At 51.8% G+C, this 22,781-nt stretch overlaps 1 protein-coding gene across 8 annotated transcripts in view; it reads left to right on the top strand.

Annotated features, from left to right (window-relative positions):
- The window catches only part of Pla2g2c (phospholipase A2 group IIC), a 59,018-nt gene extending 36,483 nt beyond the window's left edge, over positions 1 to 22,535 (top strand). For 5 of the 8 annotated variants that reach the window (XM_033767864.1, XM_033767861.1, XM_033767862.1 and 2 more), the window contains 3 exons: positions 12,914 to 13,058; positions 15,069 to 15,172; positions 21,090 to 22,535. In XM_033767864.1, coding sequence (XP_033623755.1) covers positions 12,914 to 13,058; positions 15,069 to 15,172; positions 21,090 to 21,259 — 419 coding nt within the window. In that variant the 3' untranslated portion in view covers positions 21,260 to 22,535. Of the gene's footprint in view, positions 1 to 9,786; positions 10,510 to 10,914; positions 11,168 to 12,913; positions 13,059 to 15,068; positions 15,173 to 21,089 lie in introns of all 8 variants that reach the window. The other 3 variants (XM_033767866.1, XM_033767865.1, XM_033767867.1) reach the window with 3 other exon arrangements.
- The last annotated feature ends 246 nt before the right edge of the window (positions 22,536 to 22,781 follow it).

The raw sequence follows: 22,781 nt of genomic DNA, 5'->3' as shown, positions 1-22,781 counted from the left end.
CAAGGGCCTCTGCACTGGGTCTCCCACCAAGGGGGCTGGTTAAATCCAAACAGAAGTGACACACTATGAGCTGGTACAGCACGTCTCTGTGTAGAACCAGGACTACCAAGTCACATCGCCTCCTCTTTTATCACTATCTTGGTGACTGCATCACTAACACCGTTACAGCCACCTTCTCCTCCCGGTCCACAGTTACTTGCCCACAACACTACAAATATCTTGTTGAACTGCCTGCCTCCCTCTCAATCCTGCTCACCATAGTGATTACTGCTTTCTCTGCTCACAGGCTGACCACATCCCCCTCAGCCTTGTAAGACCTAGTAATTTCCTGGTCCCTAAAAAGCATATTTGGGTGTAAGGACAAAGGACCAGGAGTCGCAGGACCTGAATTCTATTTCAGGCTTATAAGGCCACCGCCCTGCATTTCTGTTACATAACATTCCCCATCTATTAAATTAGCTATACAACCTTGAAAATACTAAAATACCTCTAAACTTCAATCTCTTTGTCTATAACACAAAAATAAGAGCATGAAATAATGTAGGTCAAGCAGGAAACACCAGACCCAGTCCACAGTGGAGGCTTAATTAAACATTCAGTACTTTCTTCGATCCTGGTTGTGTCTATTTAGTATGCTCTGGTATTTCAGGTCCAGCGTCTCACCTGTTGCTTTCAGGCTCTACTCCAGGTGTCCGTGGTGGTCTTCCTCCCAGTTAGTACTAACCAGCAGGGAGAACAATGGGACCAATACCTGCCCTGTCCACTGCATAGAAACGACAGGAGGTTTATTTCAGGGAGCTGCTGTCTATGCGACCGCCTCAAAAACGGGAAACGATTCCTGAGCCAACTCCTTTTCTTCCAATTCTGCACTTACCTCGCATTCACTCCCAGCTCCCTCCGTCACCCAGTCCTGAACCAGCCCCTCTGATCCTTCTGTTCTAACCTTGCCATCCTCAGCACACGCCCAGGGTGGCCTCTGTGTCGGGAGCACCCTCTTTTGCACCACCAAAACGTGCTATTCCTGTACATTCATGACGTCCCGCTCTGTTCCAAATCTTGGGCAAAGCGATTCCCTCTTTCTCGCTCTAAAGGCCTCTGTGTTTGCTCAGTCCCGCTCACGGCTGGGGTCCGTCTCCTCTCTCATTTTCCACTTCTAACTCATCTTTCACACCCAGTCTGGCTGCTGGTAATCAGCAGCCTTCGCCTCAGCAAAAGTTTGGCGTGGAAATCGCCCGCCCACCTCCTTGTTAATTTCATCAATTTTCTGATCAACTGTGAAGACACTTCCCCCTCTGAGTTCAGTTCTAAAGTCTCTCACTTGCAATGAGGCAGCTCTGCCACTGAACTCAGGATGGCATGAGAAGGCATGACTGTCCAACTGCTGTGCCAGAGACAAGCTCGACTCCCCTCTCTACCCACCCTCCCACCGGGGAATGGCTATTAATTTGCCACAGTTTCTCCAGAATTACCACAGGCTTAGGCTTCCACCACCCACACATGCCTCGGGAAGGCTTAACTGTCAGTAAGTTTGGTAACTTAGAAACCTCTTCCTCTACAACTCTGATGAGCAAAGTCATATGTTCTCACAGGCTCTGCTGGATTATTTTTAACAGTAAAACTTGAGTATATGCATGCACTTGCTATACCTTTTGGTACTATATAATTAGCCACGTTCAGGGGGTGTCATACTCAAGACACCCTGGTCATAAGATAACATGACTGGGAGCCATCGCAGAGAAAAACCTCAATTATGACTAATTCCCATAAGCCCACTCGTGGTTATTTAGAGACTAACACCTCCTTCAGGTAAAACCGTTACAGCCAACCTGCTTTCATAACCCACTGCCTCCTCCCGAGTGCAGGGCCCATCTGTTACATGGAGGGAACACCAGCTCCCCTTAGTATCCAGTGCGAGGGCAGGGGAGGTGGAGGAAACAGGTGTTTGGGAATCTGGGCCAACTGTGCCTTCATATTCACACCTTGGGTCCCGAACTCTGCCTGCCACGCTCCGTCCAGGCAGACTTCTATAGCAGCCGCCATTTTCCCTGCTTAGCTCATTTCACCACCTCTAGGCCTGGCAGACACGCAAGCACAGAATGATTTGACAAGATCTAGGTGTAAGCATCCATCAAGTTGCCAGCGGAATAGGCAAGTGGCCTGTTTACTTAAACGCAATAGCTGCACTGCAGAGGCCTCCTAGGAGGCAGGAAACAAACACAGAGAACGGCTTCCAAGACGCTGCCAGAAGGGCAAGGGCCCACTCCGCCCACTCCTTAAGATTAATCACCAAATCACCTGGAAGGAAGGAAAATTCGATGGAAAAAGCTAAAGCAAGATTTCTGCTTTCCAAGGGTACCCACAACCCACCACAGGGTCAGACTATCCTGTTTTACAACCCAAATCTAAACTTACAGTAAAAGCAATAAAATATAGCCACCTACATACCATCTGCTGGAATATACAGATACATACGAATTGGTCTTTTAAAACTGTTTATCAGTTAACGCCACCTCCTGCCACCCCCACCTCCACCCAACCAAGCTTTCAGGATGAAAATGCTTAGAAGAACCAACAGGAGAGGGCAGTTGGCTGGAGAACGGGAAGACGTGGTACCATTCCCAGTTCTACGTCCGACTAATGGTGAGAAAGCACTGTCCTATGGAGAGTGCGGTGCCACTCTGAACCACAGGCCCCTAAGTCATTAAAGGACCGGGAAAGGAACCGGGGGTGATTCCAGGGGCAAGAGGGTGGAGAGGTTGGTGGGGTAACTTAATTACGTCCAAGTTCTAGCAGCCCTGGGAACAGACACGCTTAAGGTGCAGGAGGCATTGAGGGGAGGGGCAGAAAGAGCATCTAGAAAATCAGAAAGGACTGGAACAAAACGCATAGGAATGGGGGAGGCTCTCTAGTTCTCCCTGTGCCTGGGACGCCCTCTTCTCCCTCCAGGTCTGCGTCCAGAGGCTGGTTGTGCAGAGCCCGCCCAGAGGCCACAGCCCAGACGTTTCCTAGGCCTCTCAGCAGCTGCAGAGCCTGAGACTTGTGCTACTTTAGCAAAGGCGACCTCTGGCAGGGCTTGCTCTGTGCCTGGGGAAGTGATAAGTCTCAGAGGGCCCGCTCCAGTTTCCCGAGGCTCGTCCCTGAGGCCAGGTCTGGGAAGTCGCGCGGGTGATGTGCCAGGGTCTCAGGGACTGGCCTCTCCCGGTCCCTCCGAGGCCAGTGGGGTCCGTGGGCAGGCTAGGGAGCTCAGGCAGCCGGCGGAGCTCACCTCGCAGCTCTGCTCCATCCGCCGCCGCTGCGCCTGGCTTGGTCCTGCTGGTAAACAGGCGGTCTCCAGGGCAACCGCTGCAGGGGGCGGGCACGTGCTTCCGGTCTGACCGGAACCGGCCAGACTGCAGTCAGACTGGTGCGGTAGGGGAGCGGGCAGGGAAGGCTCTAGTCTCCTGGCAGGGAGTGTTCCTAGCTTTGGTCTCTCTTCCCTGCTGGCCTCCTCTTCCTCGCCTACCTGCCTCTGTGTTTCATCTCCTGCGGAGAGTGCATCCAGCGGAAGAAGACTCTGGTCCGGAAAGAAGCGGTGCCCTACCACCGCCAGCCTCGAACCAAACTGGGACCTTGGGTCAGTCTTGACCTTCTCCCTGCCCTCGCGTAAAATGAGACTGAGGCACTGATGGAGTTCTGTGAACCCTGGAATCTGAGGGGCTGTTTCTAGGGTGTCTTTGGAGTTGTGGAGCAGGACCACGTGTCCATCTGCCTGTCCTCACCCCTGCCCTTTCAATATCAGCTCCTTGACTTGACCGCATCAGCCGCACCCTCTGCAGCGTCAGGAACTTCGAGGTCAGGGGCAACCACCTCCTTTGTGAGGGGCAAGCCCGACCTCTGACGCTTCAACAACTCCAGGCACTTCTGCAGTTGTTTTTCAACATCCCCGAGACGCCTGTTCCATGGCCCTTCTGGCTTTCTCCCTACCCTGGCCCACGGTCCACTGCCTCAAGCCATTCCCTTGGCAGGAATCCTCCATGTACCTGTTCCGCTTGCTGTCTTTCCATCCCTTGCATGTAACGAATCCTCAACCCAAATCCTCCTGTCGCCAAGTAGCGAGGAATTCCTGGCAGTCACGCTGGTACTGGACAGTATCGATGCCAACCTGTGTTGGCCCCTCGGCCCTGCTCAGCAGGCCTCGCGCTTTCCCTCCTCAGTTCTGTTTTCCTCCCAAGGGCTATTTCAAACCTTGTTCCCACTCCTGAAACCTCCCACCTCTCCCCCTCCTTCTTCCCTCTTGGAAGATAATCTTGCTACTGTCTGCAAAGAAAGAAGAGAAGCCAACTTATGAAAACTTTCTCAGTCATCTGCCATCAGACCTACAAACCTGCCTGCTTTTCTTCCTTGCTTGCTTCTGCGTGCTGGAATGGAAAGGGCTCACCTCTGACTCTACCCAAGGTTAAATGTGCCACTATGGTGCTCTAGATAAAGCCCATTCCCTGCCGCACGGTACACATGTACACACTCTCATTAGACCACAGGCCCCTGTTCCTGCCTGGAAGATTCCACCTCCTCCTCTCCAGCTCCTCCCCCTTTTATCTACCTGATTCCCATTCAACTCTCGTGTGTCCACCTAATGGTTGAAACCTCTTTTGCAAGTTGGAATTAAGATGGCTTCAGAAGGAGTCCCAACTGGATCACTGTCTGCCAGGCTCTTAAGTCTCATGCATTAATTTAGAGACTATATTATTAGAAGGTTTTAGAAGATATATTACTGGACACCTGAGACCCATAGATTCATTATCTAGCATTGTGGCCAAATATTTGCTATTTGAGCTGTTCTGGACATGTAGGATTTTGATAAGAGTATGACTCTGGGGCCTTCACAGTTTGGTTGAGAAAACAAATTTGTGCCCTGATGAAGAATTCTGAATCAGATTCTTTTCAATACAGTTTGAGTCAAGGGTAGAAGAGTGGGCTGGGAATGATTATATGGGAAGTGATGTGCAGAGCCATCGAATTCTTTTGCAGTGGGGAAGAGAGGATCACTTCAGTGGATGCGCTCCTGACCATCTCAGAGAGGATGCTGCCAGCCTATTGCTAAGGATGCCCTCTGCCCCTCTCCCCCCATTTAGGAGGCATCATGGCTCTAGGAAGGTGCAAGAGATGCTGTTCCAGGAGTTGATAGTTTTGCAGCTTTGAGCTGGGGTTATTTTTTGTTAATGATTCTGTCAGAAATATCTCAGTGATGCTCTTCAGCCCTGCAGCGCCCACTCAGAAAAGATGAAAGTAGATTCTTCGTCAGCTCTTTTAACATCACCTGAGGATTATGCAATCCTTTTGAGAGTCAAACTGGCTTCTCACCCCCTGTGCATGTGTGCGTGCCTGTGTGCCCTTGCTGGCGCAGTGAAGTGGTGCTCATGCCTGTGGCCTGATTCGTGTTCAGTGGCACATGCTTTTTGCTCCCTAGGATCATAAAATGTATAGCCCCAGGGAAGAAAGGAAGCCAGTCAGTCCGTGGCTGTAATTTTGCTCTCTCCTGACCTTCTTTAAAGAAGGTGTCTTTGGGGCTGATGGTGTACCTCAATGTTAGGGCACTTACGTAGCATGTATGAGATCCTCAGTTCCATCTCCAGCACTGGGAAAAAAAAAAAAAGGTATAATACTCAGTCTCAAAATAGATTTCTAGTAATCATGGATAGGGATCAGTGCCCTGTAGGCTTACATGTGGACCTTCCTTCCTTTCCGGTCACCTCACTGTTCTCATCAGCTCTCTCCTGGGCTACAGTCACCTTGTTCTGCGAACAGTCTTTCAGTTTGTTTATCTCCGTGGTCTGCGCTCGCTCCCACCCCTCCTTTCTCCTTTCCTTGAAATGAACCCGAAACACCAGACCCTTCAAATCCCTTCTTAAAAGCCATGTCTTCCGTGAAGCCTTTTCCTAACCACCCAGCGTCTTGTGTGCTTTCTAGTTTCCATCTAGTCCAATGGAACAAGCCCAAAATGGTGCCATCCACCCCTGCTGGGTCAGTTTCTGTGGTATCTCTGATACTCTACCACTAAGCACCATGGCCTCTTCAACCTTAAAAAGCAGCTGTTCTCAGGATCTTCCACTGACAAGTAGCAGGGCAGGTCTGGAACTCACATCTACAACTTTGGCTCGTGCCAAAGCCCACCTTCTATCCAGCACCCCACCCTCACCCTGTGTTGCCGAACGGCACTTCGTCTTGAACCACCTATTCAGTTGGTCATTGGATTTGCAGCATGACCTCAAAGATGGAGTTTCGATCCTGGCGTGGGCAACTGACTTGTCCTCTCTGAATCTCGGTTTCCGTAGCTATAAAACAGAAACGTGAAGGACAGGATTGCTGTTGAGAGAGCACTTAGATAACACATGTGAGGATCCCAGCACAGTGCCTGCCATGGAAGCCCTGGGCGAGGGTTAACAATCTTACTGCGGAGCTCTCCTCTGGTGCTTCTGAGCTCCGCAAGGCCAGGAACTTGGCTGTCTCTGAATCTTGTGCTTTGCTCACACAGTCCCTGCTTTGCGGTAGGTGTTCAGTAAATGACAATTGATGATGACGGTGTGCTGATTTCACATCTGGCTTTTCTAGAGAGACTCAGCAAGCTGCCAGCTAGTACCCATCCAGGATAGCTGGCTTGGGGTCTACTATATAACTCCCCCAGACTTCCCTCAGGGCTGGCTGAAGGCAGGAGCTCCGGTTCCTTAGCAGTTTGTCTCCACAGAGCTTTTGACCCAATTTTGCACGAGTACCATCTAGATTTCTGAGTCTGTATACACTATACACCGGTGTTTTGCTCTGCTGGTCCTTGATCCCATTAGAGCTTTGGACTGAGATGGTGGATAACCTTTAAGCATAAGGCAAACAAGGTGGCTAATTAGTAATGAGGCCAAGGCTGGTGCGGCTCTTCGTGTCTCCTGGTGAATCAGCTTCTCCAGGGGACCTGCAAGAAGCAAGTTTCTGGATAATGAAATTTATTTACCCCCTGAGATACTGTAATAATACTATGTTATTATTTCCTCCCATACTATTGGAAAATATCCAAAAATGTGTTGCCTATTTTGCAATTTTGTTAAGAAGAACGTATCAAACACTGTCACTCACCTTGGCCATGTTGACTAGGTGGTTTCACCTTCAGGAACTTTCTGAAGCTTGCTGGTTCTGGGGAGTGGGGTGGGTACAGATCTAGGGGTACCTGAGGGTCAGGCGGCTCACATTGTTCAAACAGGAAATGGTGGAACAGCTCCAGCCCTCTTTGATATAGAATCTCTGACATAGATCTTACATAGTGTCTTCTTTGACACCGAGTCCGAGTTAATTGCTCTCTTTCTCTTCCTGTCTCTTGCAGAATTCAACCTTTCCTGGCAAACTCAAAGCCAGTAATTGTGCTCCAGCTGCAATATTGTTGATGTGGGTCAAGCCATCTGCCCCTCCATTTATTGGCGCTGGCTTCCTTAGCTTTGATGGTTATTGGTTCAATTATTCCTCCCTGGCTTTCCCAGTAAGAAAAGTCACCCTGAACTCCATTGCTGCTCTACTGCTGGGTGGAGGAACTCATTAGAACTAAGTGTAAAGTAAGAACGTTGTGGTATCTTCTGAGCTTCTTGGGCCATTTTGGCTCTTGTCTTCTCAGCTATATTTCGCGTTGTCTTAGCTCTGATGACCCACCTACGCAGGAGAACTGATGAGTGACAAAGAGGGCCAGCCTTGGCATCAGGCACATCCGGGAACCTATCACTAACCTCCTCTGGCCTCAGTTACCCTCACTGATAAACTGGAGTTGATAATATATGCCCCATCAGGGGGGTTTAAGGAGGTAATCTTCATGCAGGGCCTAGCTCCATGTTGATACTCGATAGATGGTAAGCATTGCTTTTATTTCAGTGACTTGAATTATAGGACTCTGTTCATTTACTTATTCATTCCCCGAGTGTTCATGTACTGCCTATCTCTCCGTGCCTAGTTCCCTTAGCTGCAAAATGCGGATAATAATAGTATTTGCCTAGCTGAGGGTGTGAGGGTTTAGTGAGTAAGTACAGTATATGTGAAGTGTTCAGAGACTGCACAGTGTAAGTAAGTGCAATACACATGTTGTCCATCACCAGCACTAGTGCTTACTTGTGCCAAGCACAGTGCCAGATGTGCACTGGGGAGAAAGAGGTGGACACAGTGTCCCCATGGAGTTTACATGTTCTGTCTGCCTTACTTTCTTCGCAGGGCGAAAAGCCAGGGCCTGCCTGTTTCACTATTCCAGAAAAGATGAATCGATAGGTCTGGCAAACAACCCAGTGTGCAGCTCAAGCCTCCCCGCACCCGCTGGCTGCTGCTCCAGGATTTGACTGGAGAGCCCCTGCCCCCATCAAGTCCCTGGCTTTCTGGCCCAGTGCCCTTAGCCTTGTTGTGGTGTGATCCTGAGGGCCCCAAGGCAAACAGAGAGAAGAAGAGAACCCAATGAGTTGTACCTGAAGGGTAGCGCAAAGGTCAGTGTGTGAAAAATGCTCTGAGACTGTGAGAAGCCCATGTGGATGAGAGGGCAGGCAGGGACCCTGTGAGGGGGCGGAAGCCCTGGATATGCAGTGAGGGACCAGAGGGTAAGTCCTGGTGCTGCCACTCAGTAGCTGGGTGGCTTTTCTTCAGGTCACTTTTCCTCTCTGAGCCTTGATTTCCTTGTCTGTCAAGTGGGGGTAGTGATGGCAACTACCTGGTAGGGTTGCAGTGAGGAAGAAATGGGAGCAGGTGGTACATTTAAGGGAACTCAGGCCTCTTCAAAAATCATCTCTTCTAGAGATGCTTTCTGTGACCCACCCAGGACGGTGCACGGCTCCCGGCTCTGAGTGCTGAGGCATTTATTTATCCAGTTGCCAGACAGTACTCATCGCTCCACATGGGCTAAGACTGGGCTCCCTGGAAACAAGTTTGGAGACAGAAGTGCATTGCTTGGGAGACTCCCAAGAGATGCGGTTACTGGGAACTGAACAGGGCAAGGCTGGGGAGAAGAAGCACCCTGATGTGGCAGGGGAAGTGGGCACACAGTGGGAGGAGCTGGCACGCAGAGGGAGGAGCTGGCACGCAGAGGGAGGAGCTGGCACACAGTGGGAGGAGCTGGCACGCAGAGGGAGGAGCTGGCACGCAGTGGGAGGAGCTGGCACGCAGAGGGAGGAGCTGGCACGCAGTGGGAGGAGCTGGCACGCAGTGGGAGGAGCTGGCACACAGAGGGAGGAGCTGACAGAGGAAGAAGGTGACGACGGAAGCAGTAGCTGAGGTCTTGGCCAATGCTCCAGGGAGTTCTGGGGTCTCATGGCCTTGCAAAGCTGTTCTGAAAGAGGCAAGGGACAACCCAGTTTAAAGAATTACCTATCCAGGCACGGACTAGGGTCTGCACCTCTCCTCCTCCCCAGGAAGGGTCATCACCCTGGGCCGCATGGTTCCCTGCAGTGGCAAACAGTTCCCAGTGGGTGAGACGTTGGGCGAAGACAATGTGACCTCCTCCGAGAGACCATGGAGCGTTCCAGAAGCAATGGAGAAGCAAACCTAGAAATTCTGCGCACACAGGGCTTTTGGTCTACATTTGCCTATTTGGTATCAGAAGCCAGCTTGGCAGCCTTGCTTGGGCCAGAATCTTCTCATGGGCAGAGCACAGAGCTGGTGCTTAATGAGACTCTGTCAGATTTCATTACCAGCCCCGCACCCAGGCCCTTCTCTTGTCTCTTTAAAGTGTCATCACCTGCTTGTTTGAAAGGTGTAAGCTCCTTCTTTGTGGACCAAACCTGCATATGCTTATTTTTTCAGACTCAGAAGAGAAACGGAAGCAAGCCCGTGGAGAAAGAACCTAATTAAAAAACAATCCTGCCCAGCAGTTGAAATGAAGGTTGCCCGGGACTTGGCCTGGTCAAGGGCTCAGCCTTACAGCATCCACCATAATTTTGCCAAAGAGGGCAAAAATACCAAAGGCACCCTGTGAACTCTCCCTCTCTGCAGCTGGACAGTCACTTTGAAGTTTTTCTGGGAGTTGTTGCCACTGGGTGAAAATCTAGCTGCAGCTCTGTACCTGCCAAATTCTCTGGGCTCAACTGAGCTATTGTTCAAGCTCCAAGTTCCGATGGTGTCAGATGGAGCCTGACTTTATGATGGGGCCAACAGACCCCTTGGAGTGAGAGAAAGCTGTGGCCTGATCACCTGGCAGCTCCACGCTCAGGGCAGAAGCCCGAGTTCTCCTCCACTGTTCCTTGGGAAATGTGCCCAGTATGAGTGTCATCACCACTGCTAATACTAATGAGAATGCTGTGTTTACCTGTTACTGTAATTTAACGGGCAAAACAGTTTTGTTTTCATGATTCCATCTGGTCCCCACAACAAGTCTGTGGAGCAGACGGCTTCCTGACTGTGAGGAATTTGTTCAACCTCTCCGGGCCTCCATTACCCCTCTGTAAAGTGATACTAGAAACTCTGAAGTTGTTTGTGAGAATCATGTGACGTAATACCCGTGAAGCAACTCAAAGTTTCTTAATAAAGGTTTGACATTACCGATAGGCATTTTCAGTCTCACTTTACAGGACAGGAAGCTGAACTTCAGAGAGGACGATTTTTTTTTTTTATACTAAAATATCAGGGTATTGAAGAAAGAAAACACCAAGTGGTGAAACAAAAAGAACCATGCTTTCCGGAGCTGGAGCTCCATTATGAACAGTTCTTTCCGGAGCTGGAGCTCCATTATGAACAGTGTGTGTGTGTGTGTGTGTGTGTGTGTGTGTGTGTGTGTGTGTGTGTGTGTGTGCGCTTTGAGAACAAAGGGACTACTCACTGCTCCCAAGGAAAAAATATAGTCAAAGGGATAGTGTTGCCAAAGGAAGAAAGAAAAAACACCACTACACTTGCACTTTTCAAACAATTGAGCCCTTCTTATTTTTTTCTGTTTAGGTCTAAATAGCAGGAAGGGTATCATGTTCAGAGATAATTAGCTTGGAAGATCTCTCTGAGCCCTCCACTGAAGGCTTTCAAAGACGTGCACAGCAGATGGGGTTTTGTGCCCAAATGGCCTTGTCCTATTTCGGTCATTTCCTCTTCAAACAGAAGTTCAGCTGTAGACAAAGGCAGGACTCTGGTGCCCAGGACTCCCCAGTCTCCTCTGAAATGAAGGTCATTGCCATTTTCATTGTCTTCGTCTCCTGCTGTAAGTAGTGAGCCAGCTGGGAAGGTGCCAGGGTGCTGTCTTCCTGTCTGCATCATCGGGGTGGCCCCTCCTGAGGTGGCATCAAGTGAGGGAAGCCCACAAGTCTCTCAGAAAGAGAGCAAGAGTGGAACAGGCTCCTGCCTAAATTCTCCTGCATCTGTCTCTGCTGTTAGAGTCTAGGAATGTCTTGGACATAGAAGGTTGCCGACCGAGTACTAAGAAGGAGACTTTAGGTACAGTTTACCGCTCCCAGCCCCAGGAGGATTTTTCCTTTGGGTGCTGGGTGTCTTTATCTAAATTCACGTGGATTCTAGCACAAAACTACAGACATGGATCTGCAATGATTAACTGTTAGCAGAATAATTAATTCTTTTAAGATAGACATTGTTGCAGAGACTTAGGGGATGCCTGGTCATTCTCAGTCATCCTTCCCAGAGATCAGACCGCAGGCCTCCGCAAAGTGAGCAAGGGCTTATGGGAAAGCCATTTTGGTTTTGTTGGAAAACGTATAGATTTTTGCTGGAAAAGCTGAATAGGTATTTGTCCCAGTCTGTTTTTTCTTTCTTCTTCTTTTTTCTTTAAATTCATTTTTTATTTCCTGTCTGTTGCAGCTGTGCAGCAGTAACTTTTGGCTCCCTAAACAAGAAATGTCAAAACCAACTTTCCATCGTCCCCTCAGTCAGTGGTGGGATTTATAGTCTTCAAGATTAGGACGCAGCGAGGGTCACTTCCGTAGCTCCACAGTGTGGCCCTGCTTTCTCTTCATGACCTTGTTCCCCCCAGAAACGCTTCCTGACAACAAGGCACCTACCATAGCAGTGAGACAACAAAGTGTCTGAGAAGATTCCCTCGAACTCTCTTGTTGTTGTTGTTTTTCTTGTTCATTTATTTACTGTATCGACATTGCAGAACTAGTATCTCTCTGTGATTAGAAATTCAAATAGTGTGTGGTAACATGGTAGAGTCCTTCCTCATCCTTCCCAGAGCCCAAGCCTTTCCTACACCCGAATAGGACCACTCTTAAGAGTTCGGTATACATTCCCCTAGGCCTTTACACACACACACACACACACACACACACCACTGTGCTACTGTGATAGAGAAGTTAGTGTACACTCATCATTAATGTACAGTCACCATCAGCTCCCAGCAATATTGCTATTAAAGGTAGTGTCTTGTTCTTATCCTCAGTTGGTGGATGTGTGGGTGGTTTCCAATGTTCTGTTATCACAAATAATGCCGCAACAAACATCCTTTTTACATATCCTTGTGCCCACGCTTTTGTAAAAGTAAAAATTGCTGGGTTCACATGGATGTGCCATTGTAAAAACTAGATCGATGGCAGTTTTCTTACCTCTCGTGTATGTCGCTTCTCCCGTGAGACACAAATTCCTGTGAGACCCGCAGGAGCCGGTATTTCTGGCTGTGAACTTTTCCTGTCCATGTTGCCTGAGACCCGAGGGACTTCCTGCCTCGGTTGGTAGCTTCTTGTCTTTAAGAGAAAGACCCTGGTGGGCAGTAGACCGTTGTCCTTAGTGTCGGGGAGACTGGGTGCTCATCCTGGGTGCAAGAGTCTCTGTGTTAGGAGTAAACCTAGTCCCATTTTTTCCTTCCTCACTGAAGAGGCTGATAACCCGGTTGCCCAGGCCCATGTTTCAGGGCTCTGGTGATGAACCCTGGTGAGGGCCTGGCGAGGCGACAGCGTGCTCACCACGAGTTCTCTTGTTCCTTGTTTTCCATTGGCAGTGACGGCCCCCACACTCAGCAGCTTCTGGCAGTTCCAGAGGATGGTCAAGCACATCACAGGGCGGAGCGCCTTCCTCTCCTACTACGGCTACGGCTGCTACTGTGGGCTCGGAGGCAAAGGGGTCCCCGTGGACGACACTGACAGGTGTGTGCAGAGGCACTGAAGCTACCACCGCTTGCTTTGCCCTGAAATCTATGCCTGACGCTAGAGAGAGGGTATTAGGGGTTGGGAGAAACCATGTGCAGCCACCATGAGAGAGTCGCAGGGTGTCTTAACCCCCTGCCAGCTTCTTGAACGTGAGACCTTAGAAGCTGCACAGGGCTCACTCACCTCACGGCTTCCATGCGGTTTGTTCTCTGCCGTGCGTCGCCTTCCCGAATTCTTAATAAGGGGCCCTTTGTTCTCTTTTGCTCTGGAACCTGCACATTAAGGAGTCAGTCCTGCCCAGAGTTCTAGAACCCGTTTTATGCTTACCTGGCCCATGACCTCTTTGTTTAGCACCCCAGTTTTTGGTGTTACAGGTGTAGCAAGCCTGCCCAGCTGGCTCCCAGCCTCAGTTCCACATTCCAGGAGAGGGAATCCACGTGGCCCAGTTTAGAAAAGTTGTCCATCTGCGTGCGGGAGGGCATGTGGCACAAACGGCTGCCAGGCCTATTCCTAAGGATAGGTTGGGGAATGTGCGTGCCTACAAAAAGTGGATTTGGGGATACTTTGCATGTCATTTCATTTGAAGAAATAAGAAGGTCAAATGTTCTTTCTGCATGACCTAGCAGGGATAAGTGTCCCCGTGGGGCCTAAAATATCACTACTAGAGTTTGAGTTCCTTGCACTTGTTTGAGGAGCCATGCAATGTTTCAGATGGGAGGACTCCAGAGCCCTGACAGGGCACCCACACGTGTGAAATGCCCATCGTGTGTCAAACACTGGGGCAGGTGATTACCCAGGGGCCTAGCTAGCTTCCTCCTTCCAGTGAACATGGGAGGCAGTGTCACCACCCATTTTACATGTGAGGACAGTGAGGATGTCGGACCAAGAGTCACTAAGCCAGCTGCGCCCGTGCATACGGCGCCTAAGGGCAAAGCCAGAATTTGATGAGAATCTCAAAGTCCAAACCCTTTTTCCTTGATGATCTGTACCTCTCCTGTCTGCTTTCAAAGGTGCGTTTGAAATCTTAGACTATTAGCTAAAGCTGGTCAAGGGCCAAGAGCCGGATTGCAGGTGGGAGTGGTAAGAAAGGGAGATGCAAGCCTTTTTCTAGCCATTTTTTGAATCTTTGAATCTAATCTGGTGTTTGTTCATGCCTGCTTGTTTGAGGCAACAAGGCTGAGGCTACTCTCCAGTTATTTTCTCCCCTTGGGGCCCTGCTGCCCAGCCTCCAGCCAGCCGTGACAGCAAAGTTTGCATCTGTTTTTGCTGACAGCTGTCTCCTTAGAGACCATCACAGTGCCTGGCATGTAGAAGGTGCTCAGTAAAAGTGGTTCGATGGATGAATGAGTCCCAGGGACCTAGACTTGAGACCTGGGTCTATCATTTTCCAGCTATATAACTTTGGGAACTTACCCTCTTTGAATTTCCTTTCCTCTCTTATAAAATTGGGACAATGGCTTACTTTGTAAGTTGGCAGCATAGTACAGAAAGCAGTAGGTACTAGAGAGGACTCGGTCAATAGTATCGGTTATTTTTATCATTTTAACGATTAGAGCCAGCTCTCTATACCTACAGTTTCTGCATCTTGGATCTCACCAACCTCAGATGAAAAATATATTTTTAAAAAGTAGCATTGGTACTGATCGTGTACAGGCTTTATTTTTTCTTGGCACCATCCCCTAAAGAATACATCATAACACGTATTTACAATGTATCGAGTATGACACATCTAGAGATGCTCTGAAATATTGGGTTGATGTATACAGGTAATATGCAAATACCAAGGGTCCTGAGCAAAGATGTTGATATCCACGGGGGTCTTAGCACTCGCCCCCCTTGGATGCAGAGGGACGGCTCTATCAGCATCATCTCCCCTCCTCCGGTGCCTTCGGCTTGGGGGTGGGCAGGGGAGTTCTTTCCGGTTCCTACCTAAGTGCTTCCGGTGATTACCCCCGACCCACACACACACAGCCACAGCCCCTCATCTCCCCCTCCTCTGGCCTCCAGATGCTGCCGGGCCCACGACTGCTGCTATAAGAAGCTGAAGGAGTTTGGCTGCCAGCCTTTGTTGAACAGCTACCGGTTCCACATCCTCAATGGGTCGGTGGTCTGTGAGTAGCTTTCTCTGTAGCAAAGAGTCTTTGAATCTCGGTCTTTCCTGAACCTCTTCGTTGATCCAGTGATCTTGTAGGAAATGGGAGATTTTTTTTCAAAGGCTTCGAGATGGAAAAGGGCAATTCTGAGAACCAGGGCTTCTTGGAGAGTCCTTGCTTTTTCTTGCTCTGGACTGTCTTATCCACAAGCATATATCTCCAGGACCCTCTGGGAATCCAGCGCCTAGCATATAGTACCTGCTCAATAAAGAGTTGTTGCCTGGAGATCATATGGACTTTGCAGCTTCCCTTGGCAACCGTTGCTGTTTAGAACATTCTTCCTTATTTCTGTCATGTGCTAACAAAGCAGCCCAGCTGGCTTTCAGTTGAACAAATATTTGTTAAGGGGGACTGCATGCCGTGAAGTGTGATCAGTGCCTCTAGGGACACAAAAGTAACTAGGAGGGAAGCAGGAGAGGATCTTGCAGGTTACTGAGGCCATTCAAGGAGAGAAAGAGCCAGGTACAGCATGGACAAGCATCTACCCACAGGGGGTGGCCCTGAGGTCCCAGAGAGGGTCCTGCGATTGGCCGGTGTTGGTGTGTGCAAGGTGTGGTCCAAGGAGAAAATGTGCTGAAAGACTTGGTGTCATGGCATTTTGTGAGTCCCATCTACCTCACTAAATAGCCGGGTGATTTGGTGTGCAGCTGACCTTCTGCCTGGCCTTGTGGAGTAGCCTAAGTCTCGTTCCTGCCAGGTGTGTTGCTCAGGGTGGAGAGTGTCTCTGGGAGCTCATCTGTCTCCTCAGAGCTCAGGGGACAGCAGCTCACCTCCACTCAGCCCCCAGGTGGGAGACACATGCTCCCATCCTCATACTGGATGCTCAGTGCTCAGACCCAAGGCTTACAGGGGCCCCACTCAGTATACCCTAAGGCCCAGAGTTTGGACTGTGAGGGCTTCCCAGAGTCAGGTGTACGTCCTGGAACATGGTGGGCTGGGGCCCAGACCCCTGCAGGGGAACCCCAGGTTTAGCTCAGACGGCGGCTCCCCTGCACAGCCCCTGCTCCCAAGTGGACTCCTGACAGAAAGTGGGCTCAGAGAGACACCCTGAGTTGGAAGTCTGTGTCCGTGATCATCCTGAAGCCTAGAGCAAACATGTCCCTTCTGTGACATCCCATGGCCCATCAGGGGAAGGGGAGGCGTCAGGACCTGGTGGGTAGGGCAAGGCCAAGGGGGCTGGAGGAGGTGGACCACAGTACTGTGCACTTCGACACAACCATGATGTCTCCTGACGCCGGGGCTGAGTTTCTAACGCCACCTCTCTGCCCTAGTAGGAGAGCGGTGATGGCAGGCGCGTGGCCATTGGCTGGTGAGGGAGGAGCGCGCAGCCTGGCTCACAGCCTCGTTTTTGCACAGCTTCCTCTTGCCCTTCTTCATCTCGGTCACCTAGTGATGGCAGAAAAGGCCTCACTTGGGAGAAGAATCCTGAAGAGCGCCCTCCCCGGATGCTCCCGTGAAGTGCAGGGATCAGTGGGAAGCAGGAGGTGGGCTCTGGGAAGGTGGAGAGATTTCTCTACTGTGGGCAGACCAAGTTTCTACCCTGGCTTCTGCAGGATGGCTACTCAGGAGAGGCTGGGAGCGGCCTGGCCAGCGAGCAGCCTGGCCTGCGCTTTCCGCAGATGCAGCCTCTGAGGCTGCTCAGGGCACTGGCATGGGAGGAGGCTTCTGGTTTGGCACCAGGGTAACAGCACCCCCTTCTGGTGAGAGCCAGGTGACCAGAGTTCTGCTGCTGGGTCTGCTGTGGGCTAAGCCAACCCCATCCATCACCAGCTCAGTGGTGACTCAATACCCACTGGGTCCCTATCAGTGGGAGCCCTATGCTGGGGGCCAGGCAGACAGCAAGGCCGGCCTAACCCTGCTCTCTTACTATTCATGGTCTTTTGAAAACTCTGGGTCCCTTGGGCCAAACCAACCTCTCATTACAGCCCAGAGATAGGAAGAGTTTGACCCAAGTAATAAGCAGGAGTAAGACACGTGGGTCTTGAGCCTTTCCAGTGCCCCAGAACTTCCTGCCTGGCCTGATTGTCTAGGCCTTGGTTTTCTCATCCATGAAACGGGTGCAAAAACACAGCAGCTTTGGTGCATCTGCGATACACACTTTGCACACGCACTTGAACTCCCATGATAGACCTCCGAGGTGAGCCTTATTCTCCCCATTATCAAGGAAGGCACTGAGGCTCAGAGAGATTAAGTGAGGTGGCCAAAGTCACACAGCTAGGGAAAGAAGAATTGGGATCAGACCCAGGTGGCCTTGCCTTCTGTTACACTGTGCTGTAGACGGTGACAGGCATGTGTGGGGTGGCTAGGCTGTCCCACAGAGGGAAATCCCAGGGTCTACAGTGAACTGTCCTGCAGTCAGAATCCTGTCTTGGCCCAGCAAGGGGAAAGATGGGCAGATGGAGTTTGGACTTCTCTAATGCCCTAGAAATTTCCTTTCCAGCTAAGAGGGCTCAGTCAGGCAAAGCTGGGCCTGACCGCAGCCTTGACTCTCCCAGCCAAGCCTTAGTCTCCCCATCTTTAAATGGGGTCAATTACGTGGCCCTCACAAGGTTGCTGGAGGTGACCTGCTGAAGGTCTGTCCCATAATGGACGCTGAGCGAGCGCCTTCTGTTTGGACAGGGAGAGATCTTGTTTTGTCCAGGTTTTGTTTCCTCTGTCTTGTGTGGGAACACACTACACTTTTGTTTGGCTTTTACTTTTCACAGTGCGGAGGTTTCTGTGAAGCCTGCTGAGCACTTGCCTCCCCTTGGGCTCAGGTTATTCATGTGACCCGTATGGGATAAAACCTCCTTTCTCACCACTGATTCCACTTCAGTTCAAAGAGCTAGCCCTGGAAGGGTTAACCACCTCCTGGAGCTCTGAAATCCTGCACCCAAGCCTGGTCCCAGGTTGCCTAGCAACAGGCAGCTGGCAGGGAGAGATGTGGTAGGTGAGCAGGGGAGGGGAAGGAAGGAAACAACTGGGCCTGTCCATGTCTCCAAATGCCACTGGAAGATTAGTGCAGGGAAAGGTCTTTAACCAAGCCCAGGGGCCAATTGGCTTGGAGAAGGGGACAGCTGCCCTCCTGAGGCCTGCAAGGTGGCTGTCCCTCCTTTGAGGGAGTTACATAAGCACTTAGCATTTGCAAGGACTTTAAGATCACCCAGCAGTGACACCCCCGTCTGCCCACACGTACATGCATGTGTTATGCGGGGAGGAGGCAAGCCGTGGGAGGCAGAAAGCAGTTCCAGCCGCTTGTAACACTGTCACCTCCATCTCCAGGCCTCTGATGCCTCTCTCTGCCAGTGGGGGAAGGTGGAAGTGGTAATTGCTAGAAGCTTAGTTTGCAAAGACCTTTCTCATTTACTGTAAAAGGTTCTACACCACAGCCTTCACTCACTGCCACGCGTCTCCCCTTGAAATTACCTTGTCCCTTCTTTGCGTACTTATGTATTGACCCTTCCACCTCCACCAGACTAGAATGCAAGCTCCCAGGACAGAGGCAAGCCTGCCTGGTTTGGGGTGCACTCATGCTCACAGAGCCCACAGAGGACCATGCCCTCCCCCGACCTGTGCAATCCGGAAGTGTCCTTGCTCGTACCTGTACCCCAGCGCCTTGCCAAACCAGGCATTACTCCAGGAGCTCACTTCCTGTTGGTTCAGTGAGTGAATGAAAAGAACCCATACACAGATAGTGCAGGTATCTCTGTCCTAGCTGAAAGCTGAGGACAAGAGTAGAGAGGAGAATCGTGCGGTGTCCAGTGTGGCAGTGTTGAACAGTGGTGGCCCTTTAAGAGGCAGGGCCTGGTGGGAGGCCAGCGGGGCTTGGGAAGCAGCCTGTGAAGGGACCGTTGTAGTGCTCCCAGGCTCATTAGCTCCCAGGAGAGGGCTGTTATTAAACACCAAGCCTCTGGCCGGCGTCGACCCCTGTGGGGATGCCCCGGCCAGGTGCTGCTCTGGGAGGGTCGGGGTGCCGGGGCAGCTTGGGGACCAGCTCAGAGCCTATTCCCGGGGAAGCTGGGGCTTGTTGGCCCTGGGGGGATTCTCAAAGACGGAGAAGGGAGAGTAGGAGGGCGAAGGTGATCTAGGCGGCAGGATGAGGGGAGCAGCGTGAAAGTCCTTGGCGCCTTCTTGAGGGTGAGTGGCCAGGGGCAGCTGAGGCACGGAGCGGTGTCATCGGCCTCGAGAAATCACATTTCCAGACGGGAGTGGGAGGACAGCTCCGGGAGGAGCGTGGGCTTCCAGAGAGGGAGGACGGCAGATACACAGTGCACTCAGTGCTGGACCAGGGGAGCGGCGGTGGCTCTGCCCACACGGAGCCAGGGCACCCAGCTGTGCCATAGGGCCGGGCCTCCGCTGAGTGCTCTCCAGCTGGGAACAGCCACCCAGGGAGCCCACCACCATCCCAGGAAGGTGTGCTGTTCACCCGTGACCCTGCTGTTTCCACAATGATGACTTGCCCTGGGTCACAGAATGGCCTCTGGTGGCCTCCTTGCTCCTCTCAGCTGTACAAAGGGAGTGGAACTGGAGTAGAGCTATGCAGAAGGGGAAGGTGTACCTTAGACCGTCCCTGGGTGCACACACACCGGAGTGGGGGGGCTCTGACTACTCAATAAAAAGGCCCCGAGGGCTGGGGATTTAGCTCAGTGGTGCTGCCACCTGCCTCAAAAGCACAAGTCTCATTCAATCCCTGGTACAAAAACGAAAACAAAAACGGGCCCTATCTCTGCTCAGCCATAGGGCAGATGCTGACCTCAGAGGCCCACAGAGGTCTGTTCCCTTCTTCGCCGGCTCTTTCTTGAACAGCTCTGATGCTCGAGCTTCTGGTCTGGGTGTTGGGGAGCTGTGGGGAACCACAGTCTCAGCCTCGAGGAGCTCACGCTACAGCGGAAAGGGCAGGTCTGGCAAGTCAACAAACAAGGACGTGCAAACTGTGGCAAGTAGGTGTGTAGAGAGGGGAAGACGTGCCTTAGACCCCTGCGGGGCACGGAAATAAGAAATACGCTGTGAGAATAGCTCCGGAAAGCTTCAGACTGGGTAGCTGGGGAGAGCTTCCCCGGCGAAGTGGAATTTGACCAAGATCCAAAGTGTAGGATGAATCCTACCACTGGAAGGTCCTGAGGAGGAGTTTTCGAACCAGAAAACAACATGGGGAAAGCCCCGGGACAAGACAGAGCAAGACATACTGTGTGCCTGGAGGGAACGAAGGCAGGCGGGTGGAGGCTCTCTGGGGAGGGGGTGCGGGCGGGGCCAAGTCACAGCGAGTGTGCCCTGAGGGCCACCACAAGGGTTGGGGACGTCTTCCCTGAGCAGTCAGCGCCGCAGCGGTGACATTGTAAACCTGCCCCTGCTTATTCCTTTCCATGAAGGAGGAAGGGCCTGTAATGACAGAGATTCGGGTGGTGGCTGGGACAATGCAGGAAAGAAAGCGGAGCACGAAAATCCGCAGTAGTCGAGGCCAGATGTGGAAAGTGAAAAAAGAGGAGAAAAGAGGCCGGTCCCTAGTTTTCTGGCTCAAGCCAGAGTCGGTGCCGTGACTGGATAGGGAGGCAGGACAGGCTCGGCTGGTGGAGGGGGTTCCTGGTGTATCCACGCGGGATGGGGAGTGGGCAGTGGGAAACGAAGCGAGCTCTGGCCCGTTGGCCCCTACGCTGCTCAGGTGCAGTGATTCAGCCCCCTCCACGCAGCCCACTCTCCCGCCCCCTCCGGCTTCCTTCTCAGCGGCACTGTGGATGCCCGGATGTAATGAGAAGGGCTGTGACGATGAAGGACAAGGACTCCTGGCTCCTCCCCTTCCTGTCCTCAACCCTTGGCCCCTGCAGCTCCCTGATCTCCCCAACCTTACAGCTGACCCCTAGGGGAGAGGGGACCTCGGTGACCCTGTGTGTCTCTGCAGGTGGATGCAGCCCGGGTCCCAGTGGCAGCTGCCTCTGCGGGCTGAAGGCCTGCGAGTGTGACAAGAGATCCGTGTACTGCTTCAAAGACAGCCTGCCCACCTATGAGAAGAACTTCAAGCAGCTCTTCTCCAGCCGGCCGCAATGCAGTGGACATAAGCGCCAGGGCTAGGGAGGCCACAGCCCCTCGCGGTGCACTTTTCCAGGAAGCCACCTCCAGCCATCCCTGAGGGGCTCCCGTTCTTGTAGCTTCCCCTTCAACGCGACACCATCTCAGGTTCCCCCCCTCACACCACACGTGAGGCCTGGAGCTCAGACACAGGGAGCACCCGTGCTCTGCGGAGGGAGACAGAACGCGAGTATATCTGCTAAGTCACTGATACTTTCCAGCAGTAAGTGCTAGGAAGCAACAGAACAAAGCAACAGGATAGAAAGACGCGGGAGAAGCCTCTGGCTCTCCCCAAACTCTCCTTCCACTCCCACCCCAAATCAGGATTTGGAACAAAGTAGAGATCTGAGAGACGCTCTCGGAGTCTGGATTTCATTTGCTCAAAGTCTGCTCTCTAAATCCACAGGTAGGAAAACAATCGATGCTGATTTCATGTGTCTGGAGACGGCACCACAAGGAAATCGGCACTCACCACTGCCACGTGGCTGTTCCGGGGCTGCCCTCATCAGTGGATCTATCCATCCACGGGTTCAGGAGCCGACTGTGTGTTGGGAGGTGGGGCCCGGGCCGTGACCCGGAAGGGCATGTTCTTGTTCCGGGTTCCTCCCCGCTCCTTCTGCGTCCCAGCTGCCATGGGTTGTATACCTCTCCACCGCTATGCCCTTCCTTATGTGTGTCTGACAACTTTGGACTGAACTCACTGGAAACTGTGAGCCAAATAAACCTGTCTTTCTTTGAAGTTGTGGGTGTCAGGTATTTTGTCCCAGCTATGAGGAGAAAGTGACTGATCCATGATCTAATCCGGGTGGATTCGGATGCTTATAGTGCCCAGCTGGAACAGGAAGTTGTGAACCTGGCGCAATTGCTCTTGCCTCTCAGCACGCTCTTTGTAACACAGTAATGCTCAGCTTTTCCTGTCGAGGGGCAGAGTCTCCTCTCTCACCCCTTCGATCTGAACTGGCTGTGTGACTTGCTCTACTCACGGGAACATGGTGTGAATGACGGTGGCCGGTTCCAGGCCTTCGTCTTGGAGATGCAGAACAGTCCTCTCGGATACCTACCTCCACCTGGAGAAGGCCTAGGTTCACCTGCAGCTGAACAGAACCCACCTGGACTCGCATCATCGGCTCAGTTGTCTCAGTTGAGACTTTGGCCAAGACCAACAAAGCCAATTCGTGGCTGGCCACAAACACCTGAGAAAGCCCAATACAGACAAAGGTGACTGACCACCCGGCTGAGCCCAGGTGAACTGGCTGCACACAGACCTGTGAGCTACATAAAGGCCGCTGTTCTAAGCCATGGTGTTTTGGTGTAACTCCTTCTGTGCCAATAACTAATGGATGCCCCTGGTCTCAGATCACAGAGACACCCGGGTTCTCGGCACGGTACTGGACACGGAGGCCGCTGAGATGTTGTGACATGGCCCCTGCCCCTTCCCTGCTAGGCATGGGGGGAAGTGACTTGTGTAAGAGGACTGTGTTCCATCGGCGGGTCACCCAGCACACGTTTACTGAGCCTTTGCTAT

This window comes from Fukomys damarensis, unplaced genomic scaffold (assembly GCF_012274545.1).
Source record: "Fukomys damarensis isolate Sample0158 unplaced genomic scaffold, DMR_v1.0_HiC HiC_scaffold_23, whole genome shotgun sequence".
Taxonomy (NCBI): domain Eukaryota; kingdom Metazoa; phylum Chordata; class Mammalia; order Rodentia; family Bathyergidae; genus Fukomys; species Fukomys damarensis.
This window is presented reverse-complemented; position numbering and strand designations above follow the sequence as displayed.